Below are 22941 nucleotides of genomic sequence, written 5' to 3' on the forward strand. Positions count from 1 at the left end.
CCCTTGAACCACATAACATGGAAGTTGGTCCATATACACTTCTTATTCCAGTTCACCGTAGAGAATTGCATTTTTAACATCTAGTTGATGAAGGGGCCAATTTAGATTTATAGCAAGAGAGAGAATTACATTCATAGAGTTCAACTGAGCCACAGGTGAGAAGGTTTTAAAGTAATCCATCCGATATGTCTGTGTGAACCCTTTGGCTATGAATTTTTTTTAAATATTATTTATTATTTATTTCCAAACATACCCCCACCGCCAACTTATTTTTCAATTTATCGTTTTGCAGTGCCACATGTGAAATCGTGGATTGAACCTATGATTTCACAGCCAACTCAATTTGATGATGTGGCATAGTGAAGTCATGGCTTCAAGCCACGATTTCAAGAAATCGTGACATAAAGCCACGATTTCAAGAAATCATAATATGAGGCCTTTAGACCATGATTTTATCACTGTTTCCATTTTTTTGGGTACTGAAGGCATGCACTGGTGGTTTGGGGGCAGAAAAATTTTTTTTTCTCCTCCGTACTGAGGGCGTGCACAGGTGGGATGGGCAATTTTGTGTTAGGGAGGGTGGTGTTGTATAAAAATAAAAAAATATATTAAATAAAATAAAAATAAAAAAATAAAAAAATAAATACAAAAATGGATGGTGTGTTAAATAAAAAAAGTAAAAAAAGATGTGTGCTGGTGTGTTAAATAAAATTTTAACAAAAATAATAAATAAAAAAATTTCTAGTAGGCAAAGGCTACCAATGCCGTCGACTGTCAGACCAGGATGCTCTGCATGCCCAAGACTCTTCGAAGCTTCGATGGATCTCGCAAAGGATCGGAGCAGAGATCAAGCAGGGTCGGCGGCTGTCCGATAATATAGATCTCGTGGAATAGCCATTCTTGCTCAGGTGGTCGAACGGGAGTCGAAGTCTGCAGGACTACCGAAGGGGCTGCACAATGCTACCTGATCTGCATGGTCTCGGTGGCCAGATTGCATCGCCACATGCTCGCCACATCATCAAGGAGTTGCCATGTCATCGAGTGGACAAAACTGACACCATTTTTTATTTTAACAGCACCACAGACCTTTTTTTCAATTTTTAACATATTCTTTTTATTTTTGTTAAGATTTTATTTAACACACTAGCACACACCCTTTTTTTGCTTTTTTTACTTAACACACCACCCATTTTTGTTTTTATTTTTATTTTTTATTCTTTTTATTTTTTATTTTTATTTTTTATTTTATTTTATTTAACATATTTTATTTAATATATTTAACACCCCCCCAACAGCACCCATGCACGAAGGAAAAATAATTTCTCCCCCCACCCATGATTTCCTCTAATACGACACTATCCCACCCCACCCCCAACACCCCATCCCACCCGCACATTGAGGAGAGAAAAAAAAGATTTCTCCCCCTACCCCCGATTTCCCTCCCCCTCCTGTGCACGCCCTCAGTACCTAAAAAAACAAAAAAAAAACAGAAACAGTGATAAAATTGCGATCTGAAGCCATGATTTCTTGAAATCGTGGCCTTAGATCATGATTTTTTAAAATCATGGCCTCAGATCATGATTTTTTAAAAATATGATTTGAAGCCACGATTTTACTATGCCACATTATCAAGTTGAGTCGGCTATGAAATCGTGAGTTGAACCCACAATTTCACATGTGGCACCACAAAATGGTAGATTGAAAAATAAGTTGTTGATGGGGATATTTTTGAAAATAAATAATAAAAAAATAGTATTTTAAAAAAAATCTTTGGCTATAAGTCTTGTCTTGAGTCTCTCAACTGATCCATCAGGTAGATATTGGACTGTATACATCTAGCGATATTTTATGATTTTCTTTTTTAGAGATAAAGTAACAAGGGTCCAAGTATTTTTGGACAGCAAAGTCTTCATCTCATCGTCCATTACGGCCTTCCACCTTGGTACAGCAATAGCCTCTGCAAAGATCTTGGATACAAAAATAGAGGATAATTTTTGTTGATCCTTAGCTACTCACTGTAATCTAACAAAACCTTCATTCATAGACGGAATAGAAGATTCGACCAAGATCTAATCTCCGATATAATGTAATTCAGGATTCAGTCCATGCAAGAAAACAGATACACAGTTTAGATCGCTATTGTTTTAACTCTTCCAAGTTGCTGGTCAAAGGTTGATAAAGATTTAATTCATCAATAATACTTTTGACACTACTGAAATAATCAGTTAAGGGTCTATCTCCCTGCAAGTTGCTGAATATCTTTTTATATAGATCAAAAACTTTGCTTTGATTCTTTTCCTGAGTAAAAGTTATTTTCAGATCTTGCCACAAGGACTTAGCAATGTCATGGAATATAAAAGAGGCAGCAATATTCTATTCTATGCTATTCCAAAGCCAAATAATTATTTGATCGTTCTCTTCCTCCATTTTTTTCAGGTTGGATAAGTAATGTCCGGAGGATCATCAGAGATATGGTCGAGTCTATCTTTAGCACTCAAAAATTTCTCCATGACCTGAGACTATAGTAAAAAATTGGACATCCCAGCAAGCTTAATAGCTGTAATCTGAGATATCTCATGCTGTTGGATAGACGACTGAATGATAGGCGAACTAGTTTTGTCGTCGGCCATGGTACTCACAACATAGATTAATAAACCAACAGCAAATACACCAGAAGTCAAAGAGGTCCACTTGGGGTCAGAAAAACGGCTGTGGAATCAGGAAAATGAGAAAAAGAAAATATGTGAAGAGACAAGATCTGAACAGACGAGCAGCAACTTGACACCATAACTTGAGATGCTTGATCAAAAGCAAGTGAGTAGAAAGTTGTTGATTAAAGAAGTCATTTTTTCTAGGAAAAAAGGCTCGACATATAGGGTTTGTGATGCTGGTTTGATAAAGACAGCAGCAAGAAAGATGGAAGAACTCTACCTCCAAATTAGAACAACTTGTGTGCTTGAAGAGGACAGCAACAAAAAGACAGGAGAGAAAAAAAATAGGTGTAGCAACAGGGGATTGATCTCTTGTTCTCGTTCTCCTATTTAGATGGCAGCAGTAATGACAATAGCGGTGGCAGCAGTAGAGACAGCAATAGCGCCAACTGCAGTAGGTAGCAGTGGCAGCAATAGGAAGCAATAGCAGTAGTTAGCAAGAGGAGGAGAAGTTAGGGTTTGGAAGAAAGGGAGAGAAGAGAGGCAGTGGCAACTAGGCTAGGGGGAGAGAGAGAGGTATCAAGGGTTTGGCAAACCCACTCTGATACCATTTGAAAGTAATTGACCGTCTTGATTCAGCTATCAGACAAAGGGGCTTTATATAATAAGCACATAAAAGACAACTTCCTAAGTTACCCTTGTTATAATACTAGTACAAAGCAACTAATCAAGGATAAGATAGATAAAGTAAATAAAGCAACATAAAATAACGAAGTCTCAACAGCGTTTATTGTGCTTAACATATCATGTTTATTTTTGCATAGCTAAAAAGTGGTAACAACATGTGCACTGCATATGTGGCAGATGTATTGCATATGCACTGTGGTCCCTTCACCATCCACATACTATAGCTGCTCTTAAGAAACTAGAATTTTCCTCTAGAGCTACATTTGGTACTTCCTTTTCTCTAAGTTCAAGACAATTTGACATGCAAGTTAGAAATAAACATGGAAAATAGTAAAATATAGCTTGTGCATAGGATTGTATTCAAGCCAAGCCAAACTGAGTCAAATAACTAGAGGCTCGAGCTTAACTTGATGAAAAAAAGACAATACTCAAGATCAACTCGACTCGACTCAAATATCAACCAAGTCATACTCGAGCTCGAGTTCGAGCTCAAATTCGAACTATTGCCTACTCATGATATATATATATATATATATATATATATATATATATATATATATATATATATATATATATATATATATATATATTATAAATAAAAATAATATTATTAAAAATACATATAAACTCGGATAGGCTCACGATCCTTCAAGCCAAGTATCTTGCTATTTGAGCTCAATCAAAAAACTACTCGAGCTCCATAGCAGCCAAGATGACTCAAGCGTGGATCTGATTCGAGCTCGAGCAGCTCACAAGTAGCTCGACTCGTTTGCACCCTACTTGTGCATGCACCTTATGCACTAAGATATATTGAACTATGCTTATGGCTTCTAAATCGGCCTTCAATGATTAACGACTGCAAGGCCAATCGAGGTAGGTGGTAGCAAGTTAAGCCTCTTACTAGTTGTGAGCTAAAAGGGAAAAGTTCTTATTATATCAACCTCACAATGCATAGACCAAAGGACCTCTTGAGATGCACATATATTTTAAGTCCTTGCATCATCACACTTTGCAAAGAACTAGCAATGGATACACACGGAATAGCCTCATCATGTCTACAATTTGTGGAGGTGGTAACAAAAATAAGATGAGTGCAGGGTTAAATGGTAAATTAGAAAGATGTAGCGACAAATTGGAGGGTGATAAATCCACAAACACTAGAACAGACATTGAATCCCAAAAATTGATCACCAAAAGCTATTGAATTCTTCTCGATTAACAAACATGTTCATTCATAGAAATGGAATACTATGAAATCATTATTGTCCGATTTCCTAGATCTGCTAATGGAAAGAAGAGGTCACCAATGAAGACACTTCCAACAAACAGGGTGTGAACTTCTAACAAGGAGATATGCTGCCGGAGTATTGCATAATAAGATTGAAGAGTTTATTTCATGAAAGAAAGACAATATTGGTTGCATAAATCAACTTGTTGCATAATACATTCACATCAGATGAGAGAAACCAGTACATCAATAGGAAGATGCTTAGCAAAAGATAGAAATGCATACAAAAGAAGATGCTAGGGAGTTGGATGAGTGATACATAAAAGGAAATGAAGAACTACGAGACTGAAACATGCTTAACATTTCGTCTAAAATATTTTGCTTTGGCCAAAATGATTAAGATGGGAAAAAACAAATTGTAGGGAAATCACATATGACTATGCAAGTATTGAAACATGTTTCATCGAGAATTGAAATACTAAATTTGACTGTTTCGGCTGGAAATAGTGAAAAGAGACTCGCATGAGAGTTCTATTTAGTCATTTAAACACAATGAAGTCCAATTAGTTTTAATTAGTACTTTCTTCACAAGAAAGCAGGAGAATTTCAAGAAATTTCATGACAATTATTTTAGCAAAGTTAAACAACTTTGTAAACTTTGTTCCAGACAAAAAGTCATAACTTTGTTGCTGTCATATCTAATGGATTTGTGACAGGGGCCTGCTCTTGGAGCCACTGCTAGTGACCTAGATTTTGTCATTAGCATTTATTTTCTTGGTGGCACTTGGCAACAATGATAATTGAACAGGACAACAAGATAATGCATGATCACAATATGACATTTTTTTCTTTTCATGACCTATTTAGATATATGCTTTATTTACCTGTTTGAGGTTTTCAAAAAGAATAACTTTTATTTGAATAAATACATAAAAGGGAGGTTATAAGGAACATGAGTAAATCTGCAAAGTTGGCATGAACTTTCAACAAGGAATAAATATTATAGATAATCAGCTTTCATCAAATTTTTATGTATTGTTAAGTCTATTACTAAAATGCATGAATATAAAGTGACAGGATGCAATTTTCACTGGAACAAATGGAAGAAGAATTAACAAAAAGTAATGATCTAAAATGGATTAAATAAAGCTTTCTGTTTGTAATTATGGTTAAGCTATCAGGAGGAGATATTAGAATGCAAAGAGTTTGAAGGCCAAATATTATAGAAGCAAAATGAAAACATGGTCAAAGCAGAGAGAAATATAATATAACAAATCCTGCTTTTATTAAATTATTCACTTTTCCGGCCTTCAATGCTTCCACTTGTGCCAGAAAACTCGACAAACTTTGAGAAAATATTTGCTTCATTCGGCTAACCATAGAGGCACCTCTGCATAAAATGAGTAAAGAAGAGTTCAAAAATTAATCCCATCCAAACAGGGCTAGAATTTGGTTAGGTGTGAGGGGCAAAACTTATATCTACTATTTTCTAAAGAATGTAGGCACATGAAATTGCAATTTAAGTTGAAACTATTCATAAGACTAACATGACATGATGTTGATAAATTAGGTTGTGAGCATTTCAATGAAAGAGACATGTCATACCAGAGTCACTAGCTTGATCACTATTTTCACAAAACTTCCACTACGTAAAGATAACATTCCAGAATGGAGCTTAACATTGATGTCTAAGACAACAATCACCAATAATATAGTTGGGATTTGGATCATAATTTAAAACTAAGTAAAACATATATTAACACTGCTCATGAATAATATGTAATATAATCAAAATAAGACAAGCAAGCAGTGCATCCTTTAGAAATGTAGTGCTCTTTGCCTCCAATACATGGCTTAATGTTGGAGTCTCTTGCTGCATTAAGTCACTTCTATAGTTTATCGAAATTTATTACTAATAGAATAAGCTTTTGCAATCTAAATTTAATTAAAGTCTAAGAATGGTACTAATTGCTATTTATTCAGTATCCACTGAAAATACTTGTTGTGGAATATTTGATTTAATCATGAAAGCAACATTAATGGATCCAGATGCACATGGACTATGATCCAGTTTTTAATTAAAAAATGATCCGGGTGAAAGACAGTTATCTTATATGAACTCATGAGCACAAGCAGCAAATCTCAAATGGGCATTGATTAGGCAAGAGCTTTAGGGAGGAATGAGAAGGTCAAGAATAATGGTACAATACAAACTACAATGCTGGCAGGGAAGCAAGATAAGGAGGCACTTTGGATTTTAGAAAAGTGACTAGTTAAGGAGATGTATCTTTTAAATTATAGAAGTTCCTTCTATTTGGATGGATATTTATTCATAGAAAATGGTAAACACCAATCATTTTAATTTGCAACATAAGAGAAGTCCAAGGAACTTGATTGTTTGTTAAGGGACAGATATATAAATATTTTAAGAAAAAGCCATCTATAAAGTTTTTCTTAAGGAAAAGAGAAGGCCAGATATAGAAAGTTGGCACTAAAAATGGACTGGAAAGGGAGGAGTGGGAGGGAGCAGGGGCTGAGAACAGCAGGCTTTGTTGGGGGAGGGGGGCATTGGGGACCATGGCCCCCACCACCCCCTAGATCCGGCCCTGCATCTAAAGCAGATTAGATTTGTCACTAGGCTATTGCTAATAATCATCATATCAAAACATGGAATATCAACCATCCAGAACTTGAAGCTGCATGTATCATACATAAAAAAACACCTATCTCAATGATGCACAAACATCACATTCTTTTAGTCAATTGAGTGAAAATGGCAGAACCAGGTCCAAAGAAATCTCAATGGAAGCCTTTAGTAGAACCAGACTAGAGTGAAGCCTTTATAAATATCAGAAATCAGCTTTACAATGAAGACGCTACTAAGAACAAAAGGCCAATATCAGAAAAGCAGCTTGGGATGAACTGAAAGGGATGAAATATTACTATCTGCACAGGATTACCAATTTCAGGAAAAGAAACAATGGAATTGATTGTGTGACAGAGTCCACATTGAATTTGATGAGAAATTTAATTAAAACATGAACTGCATTAAGATTATTTTTTTTTCTTGAAGTAATTTTGAGCTTCTCAAGCAACACAATGGTTGCAACATATCACTCAATTGAACTGATAATTGTTGTAGTCTTAAATGTTATTCTGCATCATATCTGATCATAATGTCAATCAAATTTACACATTACAATTACACATGACTTTGCAACTACAATATCACCAATCTCATTTCCATATGACTAAATGACTGAACAGTTATAGTGTCAACGTACATAAAGAAAATGTAGCCTGTTGGGTATGACTAGGGATGATATGGGCCTTGGCCAGACAGGCCCTGTCTGTTAACCTAACTTTGACCTAGCTCAAGGCCTTCATGCCCAAGCCAGGCCTTGAACCCTAGTCCTAAAATGAATGTAGGCTAGGTCTCAACAAACATTGGCCAACCTAGGCTTAGTCTATAGCACGATTTAATTAGCCTAGCCAATACCAAATCCCATTTTAAATAACAGTGGAGAATCTATACCATCCATAGAATGCTGTACTTAGCCAAACCGTCTAGTACACTCCGTATTCTACCATACCGGTCTCGTACTAGTACAGTGTCATACTGATACTTGGTATGCCATCTCGTACCATACCAAACCGCATACCGACACTGTAATAAGATGATATCAATATGGGATCTAATATTGAGACCGCAAATCTTGATATCATCCATTCAATATGGATGGCTAGGATTTGATATTATATGATTTAACTCTAACCGAAAAGCCCTCATCCTTTTTTCTGATTCCGTTCCCCTTAATTCCCTCCTCTCCACAACTTGCCAATGTTGCAAATAGCATATCATGGGGAACCTCTCCCCTTCCTCACATATCCCTTCACCATTGGTCCATGCATCCACCACCAGCTCGACACCTTGCAAGTGGCCCATCACTTACATTGTCTTTGCTCCTTAATCCATTGCCCCAACCACTTCCACAATCTCTACCAATGTTCTGTCGTCTTGTGATTCTCCTTCCCTTGTCTCACCTATCCCAGTCACGGCTAGTTCATTGTCAATCTATGAATCATCAACTCTCCCTAAAACCTGTTCACAACAAACTCTTATACCATCGAATGTCCCTTACCATTGGCTACTTGCACAGGATCACCTCTTATCCAAGTATGATAGATCTGGCTAGGGAGATGACAAATTTAAGATCGCATATAAGAGAGGCTTGGTGCACTGTCGCTTTCTAAGTTTCACCAACCAAACATTAGAACACTTACTTCCCACCCAACTGAGTTCAGGTTGAGACCAAGCCTAATCATTTTAGACATGGCCTAGGTCAAACTTTAATCATTAACTCACATACATGTATGGATGGGGCCGAGCTTGCTTGCAAGCTTGCCTCAAGCTTGGAGTGGCCTAGACAAGGCCTGCAACAATAGCAACCCCATCTACAGTTGAGGCTATGGCATGTGCATCATTCAGGTCATCAGTAGCTTTATATGATCTTGGTGCAAACATTTATACTATCCACTGTTCACATCAGATATTACAGATTTCAAGACATCTAGTCTGACGGAGAATCTCATATTACTTTTGAGATTCACTAAAATTTTCCAGGATTAATATGGGATTTTAAATGAACCATATGAAAAAAAAATATTTTTCATGCTTTACTTCATGGGTCAGCCGATGATAAAAATCTCTTTCTATACCAGCAAGATTAAGTTTGACAAACAATTTCTTGTATGCATGTCAGGCATATGGGAATCTAGGATTTTGACTTGAGAATTAAATAATGATTCAGGCAAAAAATATTTCGTCAATGCAGCAAAAAAAATTATAACATATGATATCATAATATCTAATTGTCATATTTATTATCCACATACTTATTTCTTTTTAGGTCCCATCACTGATCATCAGCCCTTTTTGCAAGAGAAATGATCATCAGCAGCCCTTTTTGCAAGAGAAATGATCATTGTTATAGCCAATTCTTTAAAATGAAACCTTCCCACTTAATTTTAAACCATAGTCGACCCAACTTTGGTGAAATGATATTGGATGAAGATGATAATGATGATGATATCTATGGGAGTTGGCAAAAGTAATACATGTTTGAGAGTTAAGACTATATAAATGGATTAATGATTATGTTTATACACCAATAAGGAAGAGTTTGATATAAACCAAGTTTCATCAACCTTTTCTTTGTTACCCACAATTGCTTAGAACATAAAAGGTATTTCCATTGACTAGGAGCACAAAATGACAAAGGAAGTCATCTCACCAGGGCAATTCAAGATAAACAACATATACATCAAAGAACATGTTTGATGAAAGCTTTGCAAGAGCACCATGTGTTGGACATAGGGTACATTGCATGCATTTGGTGGCACAGCTCGCCAGCTGATTATTGTAAAGTTTGTTTGATCTAGTAAGTAGTAGCATGTCACATAGTTTTTTTCCTTCATGTTGGCTTAATCTTAATATGGTATCAAAGCTAACATAGATCTGAACCATGATGCTCTTGTTTGTGATCCAATCCAGGGCACTTGTGATGCGGAACAACCCTAAAGAAGAGAGAAAAAAAAAAACAATCCTAATGATCAAGCTCCCTTCTGTTCATCAACAACAAATCACGTCCGGCCAAGGGCATCATTATTTCCAGGACAGACAGTATAGTTGCCTATACTCTGCTCAGGAGGCGTGATTGATTGATACGAGACCAAAGCGAGATCAATCTAAATGATGCAGATGAATGCCATTCTAGAGATCAGTAAATAACTAGCAAAAAAAAAGTCCATAAACAGATAGCAGAAATTAAATATGCTCACGAGTAAATGCAAAAAAAAGAAATATGAATAGAATGAGAGATAGTAAACATTAAATCCGTGAGAAAAATCCGAGAAGATGATAAGAATCCAGATCGTGGTAGTTAAGAAATTACCCTGATTATGGCTCTTAATCTTTTAACTAAACAGATTCGTCGATAAAGAACTAGGTCTTTACCAACGTCGGATCGAATAAAAAAAATAATAAAAATAAAAATCAAAGATCAACTAAGAAGAAACGAAGGTCCTCGACAGTATATGATCTGTAGAATAAGAGATCACTCTTTCTCTCAGCACGATAGATAGAAATTTTGGAGGAGACAGATCTTCTCTTGGTGGGATAGGCTTGCGTGAGTAGATGGTGGAGTCGAGTCAGGATCGTAGGAACACTGAATCTTAAGTAAATGAAGGTTAAAGGGACAGGATAGAAAGTGGGCCTCACATCCTCCCCTTGTGGGACGATTTTGGGTCTCACACCCTCTCTCTCTCGGAGAGATTGACACAAATATTTGTGGAGTTTGTAAAATCATTCATTGCCCTCTTCATGAAAGATACAAAGATTTATATAGGACTCTAGGGGTCTTATTTCTGTAGGAATCTCTTATCTTTTACAAGAAAGAAATTAGCCCTCCACAAAAAAATAAAGCATTATGTCTGATTTTCAAATAAAATAATCTACCATGGGAAAGAAATCAGTCTTCAACAAAATAAGTAGCCAAGAACTCTTAAAAAATCGTAGGAAAGAAATGAAACTCCATGTGGACGCTTGATACTTGGCATAACTTGGCATGAGAATCCTTGGGCACGGCACACGCTGGCATGCATATTTCTTCCCTGGGCATGTGGAGAGTGGTGGCTCCAAAAGTGACGTGGACAAACCCAACTATGGCCCTATGGACCCAAAACTAAATGCATTAAAAACTTATTGACTGAAAATAAAAAACTGAAGTAGAATCAATCTAATGGGACTTCTTCGATCCAAATTGAATCTAAATCATGTCGCCGACTTCTGATGGCTCTGGTGTCCGCACCAACTTGTAGTGTGCCAATTCGATCACAAGGATGTTTGCCTTTTGTTTCCCTTGCTTTCCCAATCTAAGTCTGCATTACATAAGACTAGATATCCTCACGCAGAACCAAGATGTGAATGTACTTCACTTAATATTAGACCCATTACCTCTGTTGCCGCGCTAACTCCAATACAGTGTTGTTTTGTTCCGAATGCATACATACTACACTGCCTGCCAAGTGTTCAATTATTTGCCCAGTTGAGCCCTTAGTTTGACCATCACCAGTATCCATACACATGCTAGAATAAGTTTGCACAACAAGTGACGGTGGTCAGCCTCATAGACAAGCAGTAGTCCTCGAGTCTAGTTAGTTGTAGGTACCTCCTACCACAATCCAAATAAGTCCTTCTAGAAGGTTGGCACCAAATATATTTCACAGGAAGCAAGCAGGTAGCACAGTAGCTGTAGCCTCCATGTTTGAGAAATGCTTGGATAAGTTTTTGTCTTAGAGCTGTTGCATTTCATAGCCTTCTGCAAGGTCCTATAAACTATCAACCAAACATGCAGCAATTGCCTATAAATTTCCATGAACAAATATCTTACAGCCAGGAATCTTGTAGCCAGCCATCCTCCGCTCGGCACTGCAACCAGCAAACACAACAACTCACAGCCAACCAAGGCAAAAGTCAGCTACCAAAAGGATTGCTGGTTATGATCATAACAGCATCTGGCATCCATCCAGTACTCGAATTCTCAAACTTCTCAGGCACAACATATGTTCAGTGCTTGTCTCTATTTCGCGAAAAGCAATCTCACATGCTACACAACAATAATCATCTCACAGCTAAGCCAAACTTTGCGCAATCTTAGTCTATCATCCAGTGCTTAAATCTTCTCGAGTTGCAAGCACTGAGTCACATACCAAACCCTCATCAAACAAGCATTCACCTTGTGATTTTTGATCCTTAGACCAACATAAATGTATAGTCTATATCTTCAACTCCTTTAGGCACTTATTCCAACTCACTCACATGCCCCTTAAAAAGTCATAGCTTCTCTTAACCCCACTATCATTGTAAATATAAACATCTATTCAGCTTTGGTAGCTCTGGAGGCATATAAACAGGATCAAATCTTGTCCTGCAAATGGTTAAGATCCCAAGCTTCTACTTGCTTCGTCTGTACCTGATCATGTTATATAGCTGCCATTTCTCAAGCAGTCACACTTACCATAATATTTTAGATCCTACATCATATATAAGGATAGAACATCACAACCATGAGTTCGTGGGATGATTTTTGTGATTGACATGAAACAAAAACTCAAGTTCTTGTGGGTTCCATTTTTTAGGAGTTCTTTACCGTATGTTCCATTTGTTAGGAGCTTTTTATCGCTTGTCAGCAGCATCACTTCATATTAGAGCTCCATAACTATATGCAGGAACTCAGGCATCAACTTCACTTTTGATAGCAAAATTAATGCTCCAGTTGCTTAGAACAATCCAAAGCAAAGAGAAAGCTCTTAATCAGCAGTTTTTTCTTCAGATCTTCATATCTCTTCAACCTACATTCAAAACCATTTGTTGCCAACCGCTATATGATACTCCACTTCCTACTCTTGTTGTCACTTTGACTTGATGGCTGAGGAGAGACACACCTGTACATCCTATGGTCTTAGTCTAGGGAGCCTACATCTATTTTTGCAGCATATAGAACTCAGCATACTAGCATTAATGCCCATCCTCCTCCCTCTTAATGCCGTGAGGAGGAAGTTCTGCTATTATAATCGAAGCACCAGACATACTGTCAAGGAGTACAACACTAGACCACCATTTCCCCAATAAACTACGGCTGCTATTGCCACAAAGCCAACTACTGCTACTTGATTCTTCTTCTAATGCTAGTTGTGGCGCTACCTTGATCCAGTTTATATTTTCTTCGAAGTTTATTGATCAACCTTCCCAGAAAATTTATCAACAACACCACAACACCAGTACTAGCTCTTCATCCATGGTCATGCCTCTTCAACTCTATTCGTGCTCCACGAGTACAACTTCGTATCTTGAATTTTTTTTTCTTTTCCCATTACATGTGATCCTGCATGCTTCTCTTCTTGTCCATGCTCACCTCCTTGTGTGCAGCCTCATATCATTACAGCTGATGGCATGCTTTTACAAACATCTCAGTAGGGTTGATCTTAAAGTCACTCATTTTAATGTTCCTTCTATCTTGTTTTGGCTATTGCCATAATGGAGTATGTTTGATGGACCACTTGGATACACCTAATTCTCCAATGCTTAGATTTTATAAGAGTTGCTTCCTCCAATTCTAAGATGTATCATCATCGTCTTGGTCATCTTTGCCATTCTTGTCTTGCTATTTTAGTTGATATTGGTGTATTAGACTGTCTTTTCTAATTTACATATGTCATCCTTTAAACGTTGTATTCTTGATAAGCATATGAAATTTCTCTTCCCCTCTGATAATTCTATGATCTTTTTCACCCTTGGACTTAGTTCATCCAACTATGTGGCATCATGCTCCTTTTGTACCTATAGATGGAAATAGGTATTATATCATTTATTTTGATGATTATTCTCACCTAACATAGGTTTAATTTGTGAACTATTGCACTTCGTTGCATACAATATATAAAAATTTTTGCTATGTTTCACACACAATTTTCCAAACGCATTAAGACTTTTCTTGACTTGAGTGGTGAATACATGTCTCATGACTTTCTTGCCTCATAAAAGACATTCCCGTCTCTCTTCTCCTAGCTTCGCTGGGTGAATGGTGTTATTGGTCAAAAGTTATGGAGCAATTCAATCATTGTTCTTTCCATTGGTTTCACTCAACCATTTGCATACATCATATTTTCAAGCAACATCTTCGTTGTTCTCCATGAATAATCTTGTTCCACTTCAGTATTTTTTTGAGGATTGAGATTGCCTACAGCCCTAAAGGTTATATCAGCAAAATTACATTTTTGACTTGCTTTCTAAAGTTAGCTTGATTAATTATTTTGGATTCTCCATTAGAGTTTCATCATAAGTTACAACACGGGGTGACATACCTCTCATTGATCCTACTTGCCAAACACCTAGTAGTAGTCTTGTCTATTTCACTATTTTCAAATAGGATATTCCTTATGCTGCAAATGCTTCGCCACTTTTCTTAGCATTGATATTAGTTCATTATGCTAATCTAACTGGTTAATTATTTCCAATGTACTACTTTATAAGCATTGCTTTTCTTCAACTCCTGATCCAAAAGATTCACCGGACTTGATGTGAACCACTTCGGCCACTATGAATAGGGCTAGATGGTCCAAGAGCGAGATCCACTATATCGGAAAACCAAATCATGAGCCAAACTTCCAAAGACCATAACCTAATCATATGTCACCCAAGTGAGATATTTTTTTAAAAAAAATCAGTAACTTTTCACACTCTATGATGTAACACCACCTCTAAAGGAGGACCGCAACCCTAGCGATCAGACCTAAATTCCGTAATTTGGATCCTAAAGTTGACCAGTCCAGCAAAAAATTCCCTTTAAAAGAAACACTTTGACCAGATTATCCCCTAATCTGAGAAGAATTTCGCAGAATATCGGAAGGCAAAGTTAATGTAGAAATTAAGGTCTGCCTCTTGTAAAATTTTAGCTTTTTAAATTTATTTCTATAGTCATGTCTATTTTAAGAAAGTGAGTCCTATTAGAACTAAAGAGAAATCTAATCTGAATTATGTAAAGATGGATTCCGCCATTATAAATAGAAGCTATGTACCTCAGTTTTAATATCATGAATGAAAGAAAAGCGAATGTAAACCCTACTTTCATAATTTTTTAATCTTTTTTCTTAATTTCTTTTAATAGATTTGAGTTAAGCAGATTGAGAGAATTTTTCCTTCTCTCTAATTGGATCATCTCCCATCTTCGTCTCCATGCCTTCTCCATGCTACATACGCAAATGATTCAATTCATCATCATTCCATCATTGGTTAGTCTATATTTCTTGGGCCTTTATCATAAATACAAGAACCAAGATACTATCGCCCACTCATCTAGTGAAACTGAGCTACAAGCTATGGCTATGGCTGCTAACATTGTTAAGATTATTTGGCTTCATTATCTTCTTGATTATGTGGGTGCCATCATTTCTAGGACACCTCCACTTCATTGTAATAATACTAATACCATTCAAATTGCCACAACCCCAATAACCATGAGCTCACCAAGCATATTGATGTTGATGCTTTTCTTTACTCGTCATCATCATCATTATCATCTTATCACAATACTTTCTCTTCACTATTTTCCTACAAAGATTTAGCCACTTGATTTACTTACAAAGCCTTGGACGAGAGGTCAACACTCTCATCTTATTTACAAAGTCTCGATCCATGACCCATCAAGATGTTAGAGTACTAAGTGTTGTGCATATTGCATATTGAATGCGTTAGGTATTAAGTTGCCCCTTTGTTATTATAATCACCATGTATATATGAACCTTGCCAAGACAATAACATACACAAAAGAGTTTCTCTACAATGCACTTCTCCAGGATTAACTTTAACAATTCAATACACTCCCTGTTTATGGACTATTTGATGGTTCTTTAACATCATAGAAGAGGTACATAGTAAAATTACAAAAAGATAATGAATGAAAGAAAGAGACCTCATGTTTCCTAGCTTCCTTGTTTCATGTCAATTCTTGCAGCAAAGAACACAAGTTTGCTAGCGATCCTATTTCAATCAAGGTGTAACATGGTACTATTGGGTGGATAGCAACAAGCATACCAACTTGAGGCCAAATATTCTGAAGTGGAGACCGTCAACCTTCTCAGACTAGGAGAAAATTGAACCCTACTTTAAATAAGGTGTGCTTCCTCAAGAGATTATATAGCTGTTCCTACCTTTTATTCAAAGGTGAATTTTAAAATCAGAAAACAGGATGACTGTCACTCTTGGGACTTATTTAATCCAATCCTTATATAGTGGTAAATATAAATCAAGAGACAATACCTCTACCACACTTTGGAAATATTTAATCCAATCCTTACATACCGATGTATGCATAGCATATTGAGATTCCCGTTTAAGGCTAAGTAGGGCCACTTCCATTCAAACAAGGGTTCCAGCTCCAAAGTATCAGGGATCTTTCATCTCTATTCTACCACATCCAACCAAAATTTACCACTGTTCAGCTGCCCCAAATTGTGTAAATGGTTCTACCCAAGCCAAGAAAAAAAAAAAACAAAATAATCATACTTCAGATAATTACATCAATATTAATATAAAAAATGGAGCTATATCCTATCGAGATTCCTGAACCTACTAATTTTAGCGTAGGGGCCATATCTTTCATGCTAAAGAAGGATTCCCCTTCCTTTACATGAATCCACCGTTAGATCGTGCAATGGTCGCTTCAAGATCCATGCAGGCAGATGAATGAAGGGGGTTTGGAGTACTTTGAGATCTGTCAATAGTGCAATCTAATGGTTGACACCACAAAAGAAGATCAGTCATTCCTTCCCGTGAAAGATACAACTCGAACCTGTAATTTTACAGCTAAACATGGCCAATCTCATGAGACAATAGCTTAATCCACACCCCAAAAGGGATCTTCCATCTGAGTTCCACTACAACGTACCAAAATCTATACAATACATTAAAAGGGAAGCCAGTGCTTTCCCAGTGCGACAAGTGTCATGCATTCAGCATTCCACGTGTTGTCCTACCTGTCTGCCATGTGTCAACCATCTAATGGTTCTTTTGTTTTATGTTTAAAATGACAGATGCCATTGCTTGGGGATAATATTTAAAATGTCAAACAATAAATGATTCCAAAACAGGGAATGAGGATAATATTAATAAAAAAATCAATCATATTCACATGATGGTGGTAGAGGCAAATTGCCGGTTCTGTCTGCCGTCGGATGATAATATTTAAAATGTGAAACAATAAATGAGCCTAAAACAGAGAATGAGGATAATATTTAAAATGTCACACAATGAAAATAAAATGATAAAAAAAAACAGTCAAATTCGCATGCTGGTGGCAGAGGCAACTTGTTGATCCTGTCTGCCGTCTGATTCCAATAAATTCATATTAATAACGTTGGCCGTCGGGGCGAGGGGGTATGCCATCGGATCCAATTAAGGACTGATATATTAAAAGAAAAAAAATTACACCAGAATCACATGCTTGAAATCTACTTACACGATAGCAGAACCCATTTGCTGGGCCACAGAGAGCAGTTTAAGAGGGAGATGGGATCTTCTGGTGATTCCACCTGAATCGTAGATCCAAACTGCTGGATAATAGATGGTTGAAAAGAACAATAGATCGATTTAGCAGGCTGATGGTGATTTTGATGGGGAGTTACAGAGAGTCACGGAGAGATGATGAAAGGGATGGGTCAGTAGAGGAAGACAGAGAGGATCTATATATATTTTCTCCTCCAGATGACAGGAGGCAACCGTGCGTGGAAGAAGATTTTCAGTGGTGAGTTTTTTTTTTAAACGTACAATAGATCTATATCCTCACATTCTACAATCTCATCAGACTAATTGGGATGGTTGTTATAGGTGTGCTACAGCCATCCGAACCCCTTACTGCATCATCTGAGGAAGAAGAGAGGATTCGATAAATTTGTTTTCTTTCTAAATAGCATCAGAGCAATGGGGGGTTGCTGTGGCAGCCTTCCTCTTCCAGAGCAAGGGGTGCCTCATTTCCTTTTCAATATCAGAGCAACGGGGGGTTGCTGCATCATTTGGCAGCCTTCCTGTTCCCCTGCCACATCATTTGGGTAAAGGATTATCATGATCAACGTGGTTGTAAAAACCACTGTTGATCTCAAGTTGGAAAGGTTACTGCCTGCGGCAGCCTCCAATTTTCAGAAATCACCATGGATGGTGCTTTACTAGGCATCCATGGTGACACTAAGGAAAGGATGGCAAGGGTCGGGACGATTGCTGGACTTCAACCCCCCAGTCCCTTTTTTCTCCAGATCGGATCATGGGTTCGGGCAAACCGGCTGAATGGGTCCGGGCAGATAGGGTGAATTTGGAAAATGGGTGTGGTTCGAAGAATCCGGTTTTTCCCATGGGTTTGGGCTATTGGATCATGATTTACTGGGTTATTGGGCTATTGGGCTATCAGATGATGGTTTATTAGTTATTGGATTGATTGGATTGCGGTTAAAATATTTAGGGTCAGGGTTAGGATCTTGATCAGGGTCAGGAGCAGGTGGCTTGGGATTAGATTGGTAGTTGGATCAGCCTGCATTTTTCGATAGGATCTGATCTGGGCTCAGGGTCGGGTTTGTTCCTGCTCATAGTCGGCATTAGATAGGTTGATTTGGGATGATGGTTGGGTTGAGCCAGATTTTTTTGGATAGGATTCACTATGGGCTGAGAGTTGGAGTTTAGGGTTTGGTCCGGGCTTACGATTAGGGTTGGGTCTCGATAGGCATCAGCATCAGGGTGCTTGAGTTAGGATTTGGGTTAGGATCTCATCGGTGGACAGGAAACACCGAAGGATGTTGAGGGCGACGTGCGGCGAGGGTCCAGGATAGTAGAATCGGGGTGGCAATCGGTGAATTGACAGGCGGTGTGGGGAAGGATTAGGGTTTGGTCGAAGAGGGTTGAGATGGTGATGGGTTGGGGTTTAGGTTGCAGGTGGTGTTAGGGTTTTGGAGGGAGGCATCGGGACGTCTGAGGCTTAGGGTTGGGATGAGTAGGACCCAAATTAGGGTTAGGGTTCAGATGAGGATAGCGATTGGGAGGGATGGGGTCGGCATCGAGCTTTGGGTTAGTGCTAAGATTTGGGGTTTTGTAGATGGGAATGGTGAGGGGGATGCGTAGGATCCAAATTAGGGTTAGGGTTTAGAGGGGGATGTGGTTTTGTAAGGATTAGGGTTAGCATTGGGGCTTCGGCTAGGGTTATGGTTGGGGTTTTGGAGATAGGAGTGGCGACGGAGGAGCCTGACAGAGAATAGAGATAGGGATAGTAAAAATAAAAAAAAAGAGAGGAAGAAGCGAGGGATCGGCGAGGTGAGGGTTGGGAGAGGAAGAAGTGAGGGAAAAGGAAAGAAGAAAACAAAAAGGGTTTTGGGGGACAGATCGGGTTGGGGTTGCGGGTGTGGGGAAGATGAGGTGAGGGCTGGGAGAGGAAGAAGGGAGGGAAAAGGAAAGAAGGAAAAAAAAAGGATTTGGGGGATGGATCGACGAATGAGGAAAAGGAATAGGAAAAAAGATAGCACCGGTGACGACAAGTTAGCACCGACGCAACTTGCGGATAGCGGCCTTCCTCAACGGCATAGTGAGAGATGGATCCACGGTCGTGGACTTTAGCGCCTTCGATGCGAGTCCTCGATCGTTGAAATCGGCACATAGTGGGGGCGAGCCGATAGCGGTGGTGGAAAGGAGCACCGGAGGTGAGAGCGGGAGGAGAAGCTGCGTATAAGGGATGAATGGCGGAGGGCGAGGGATCGGGATGCGAATGGCTGCGGGGGGGTTGGGGAGTGAGAGTTGGGGTTTAGATCGATGGAAGCTTCTGGAGAGAGAGAGAGGGAGGGTGAGGTGGGGAGGACAGGAGCAGCGGAGGTGAGCGATGGAGAGGGGACAAACGGAGGCAGGTGAGAGATTGGGATGTGAGTGGCCGTCAGGGAGGGGGGGTTGGGAGGGAGGGTAGGGTTTGGAGCGGTGGAAGCTTCTGGAGAGGGAGAGGGGGTGGGGTCGGGAGAAGCGTCGAGGGTGAGGGTAGGAGGAGAAGCGGCAGAGAGGGGACAAATGGCGGTGGATGAGAGATCGGGAGGTGAGCGACCACTGGGGTTGGGTGGGAGGGGGAGGGATAGGGGGTGGTGAAGCGACGGAAGGTTTTGGAGAGAGAGAGAAAGGGTGGTTGGGTATTTAAATTGATAGGCGCATAGAACATCTATGCGGTCATTGTGCATAGATGTTCTATGCGCCCCTTTATTATACAAAGGCTCCTATAGAAATATTACGCAGAAACTGATTTCATTTCAATTTATTTTTAAAATTTAAATATTTATAATAAATAAATAATGAATAAATATAATAATATTAAATAATATAATTTTTTAGATAATATTTTATATAATAAATATTTTATTGGATAATATGTTATATAATAAATTTTTTAGATAATATATTATAACAGTCAGTTCTTTTTCTTCTTTTTTTTTTATGTTTCACTTGGTTTTGTATTAAGCATTTGGATATGCATTCATACATACATATACACACATGCATACATATAGGATTTGATTGAATTTAATAATGTATGCTTTTTTATTATTATTCATAATTTATTTAATTTTATTTTGATAAAATTAGGTATAATATATTATTCTGATACTAATTTCATATTTATTGTAATTGCATAAATAAACTTAATTTAAATTTCTTCAAAGATCATATTGTAAGAAATCATGGCAAAATTAGAGCTTATGTCACCGCAATATGGTTTCAAATTGCAGTATTCTGATTTTCTCAAAGCTTATGTTCAGATTGCTCTTGAACCAGATGAGGAATATGAGGATGATCCATTTGAGCATACGATGATATGGGGACGGATAGGGAGGGTGCGGATTAAATCCGAAGAAAATACGACGGAAAAAGCGATAAAATTTTTAGATGTTTTTGGATTTGAAGTCGATGATCATAATTACGAAGACAAAGAATACTATAAATATTAGTATCGAAGAATCAATGCAGCTTATGATGATCTCGTTTCCAGACATAGAACCTTGAAACAAACTTATGATTTGACCATCAATAAATATAGATATTTGAAAAAATGATTACGATGCATTGCAAGAGGAGGTTAATAGATATAAGAAACTGCTTTGTATGGATGCCGAATCATCAGTGGGAGAAAATTCAGCATAGAATCTATCTTTTTCCTTGCCTTTTAAATGCAGATATTGTGGAGAATATATTAAATCTTTTTTGTGATGTAGAAATTATTGAACATATTCGGACTTTCTCTTAAATAGCTATATAATATTTTTTCTGCTAAATGATAAAATTTTAACTTGGATTTATTCCCTCTTTTGGACTGTTCATATGTATTTAACAGATATTTCCACACTGCTTTGATATCTCCAAGAAATAACCAATAGATTATTTTATTGACTAATTTTATTAAAATGTATTGTATAATTTTGTATTAGATAACAATATATTTTGAGAAATAAGAAATAGAACCGTAATAAATTTTTGGATAAAAAAATATATACTTTAAATCAAAATTTATTAATTACTTTACATTATCATTATGTTCTTTTTTTTTTATTGAGCTTTTTTGGCCCACTGTATAGCGTGGGTTACTTGCTAGTTTTACATTATACAGCTACCCTGAATGGCCTAAATCAACCCATACACAGCATGATCATGCCGCATCTGACATCATAGAATTAAATTGGTACTAATATAATAAGAAATGGAGGCCTACAACTGCGCCAACGCTACAGTAATCAATCAAATGAGACTCAATTTGCTGGAGTATTCCCTTAAACCCTAGTAAATACTAAACTTCCGATAAAAACGTCTCCTTTTGAAAACAAAACAAACTTTAGAGACTCCTCAGCCATCATAAATGAAAAATGATAACCAGAAGGCTCAAAAAAATGCAATTAAAAAAAAAAAAACACGCACCTAGCGGATCGGACCTTCGGAAAACCTGGCGTCAGAGGGTGCCACAGAGGAGGAGGAAGGAGTAGCGGCGGCGGGAGCCGGGGTAGCAGCGGAGGGGGTAGCGGACCCGGCACCGCGCTGGAGCTCGAGGACAAGCCAGCGGACGGCCTTGCTCGTCTGCTCGAGGCGGGAGGCGTTGATCGGGGGTACCCCGCTGGCGGGCGCCGGGGAGGCGGCGCCGGTGGCCTCGTCGACCAGCAACTCCGACCCGATGCGGTGGCGCGCCCGCTCCACCATATCCTCCGCGCGGTCGCAAACCGCCTGGAAGGTCTCCCACCGCTCCCTGAAGGCCACCAGGGCGGCGTCGATCTCCGCCGTCTTCTGCCCCCCGGACGCGGCCCTCGCCTCCAGGACGCCCGCCGTCGCCGCGATGAGCTCATCGTAGGCACTGGTTAGCTCGTCGACGGTGCCGTCCATCGCCGCTGCAGTTCGATCGCCGGCAAGGGTGTGGAGGAAAATGTTTTTTTTTTAAAAAAACAAAATTCGTTTTTGAGCCCGAAAGCCGCTGGATACGGGTGATGGTTCCAGTTACTGTTCGGTTTAAATTTTGTAACGCCAACGGACCCTGGCTTGAGACACGTGGGGGAGAACTGGATGGATAAGATTGAAAGCTTTTCTAAAGAAAATAATATTTTATGGGTATAATATGTCGGCAGGACAGTTTTATTTGCTTATTTTTTATTCAACTTTCGGTTCGTCATGGTGAGAAAGAAAATGGGAATGCGCAGTGCTTTTTTAAAAAATAACGGATGTGCAAATATAAAATTTTAATTTTTAATATTTTATATATTATGAAT

The 22941-nt window shown here is 38.4% G+C and overlaps 1 protein-coding gene across 4 annotated transcripts in view; it reads right to left on the bottom strand.

Annotated features, from left to right (window-relative positions):
* The window catches only part of LOC105034486 (mediator of RNA polymerase II transcription subunit 32), a 42467-nt gene extending 19795 nt beyond the window's left edge, over positions 1 to 22672 (bottom strand). For 2 of the 4 annotated variants that reach the window (XR_012138541.1, XR_012138540.1), the window contains exons 1-2: positions 22106 to 22671; positions 5866 to 5956 (exon numbers count right to left, since the gene is read on the bottom strand). Coding sequence is in view for 1 of the 4 variants with exons in the window: in XM_073251664.1 (XP_073107765.1) it covers positions 22106 to 22561 (456 nt within the window). In the remaining 3 variants the exon portion in view is untranslated. Of the gene's footprint in view, positions 1 to 759; positions 1328 to 5865; positions 5957 to 22105 lie in introns of those variants that run through there. The other 2 variants (XR_012138542.1, XM_073251664.1) reach the window with 2 other exon arrangements.
* Between the last annotated feature and the right edge of the window lie 269 nt (positions 22673 to 22941).

This window comes from Elaeis guineensis, chromosome 2 (assembly GCF_000442705.2).
Source record: "Elaeis guineensis isolate ETL-2024a chromosome 2, EG11, whole genome shotgun sequence".
Lineage (NCBI taxonomy): Eukaryota > Viridiplantae > Streptophyta > Magnoliopsida > Arecales > Arecaceae > Elaeis > Elaeis guineensis.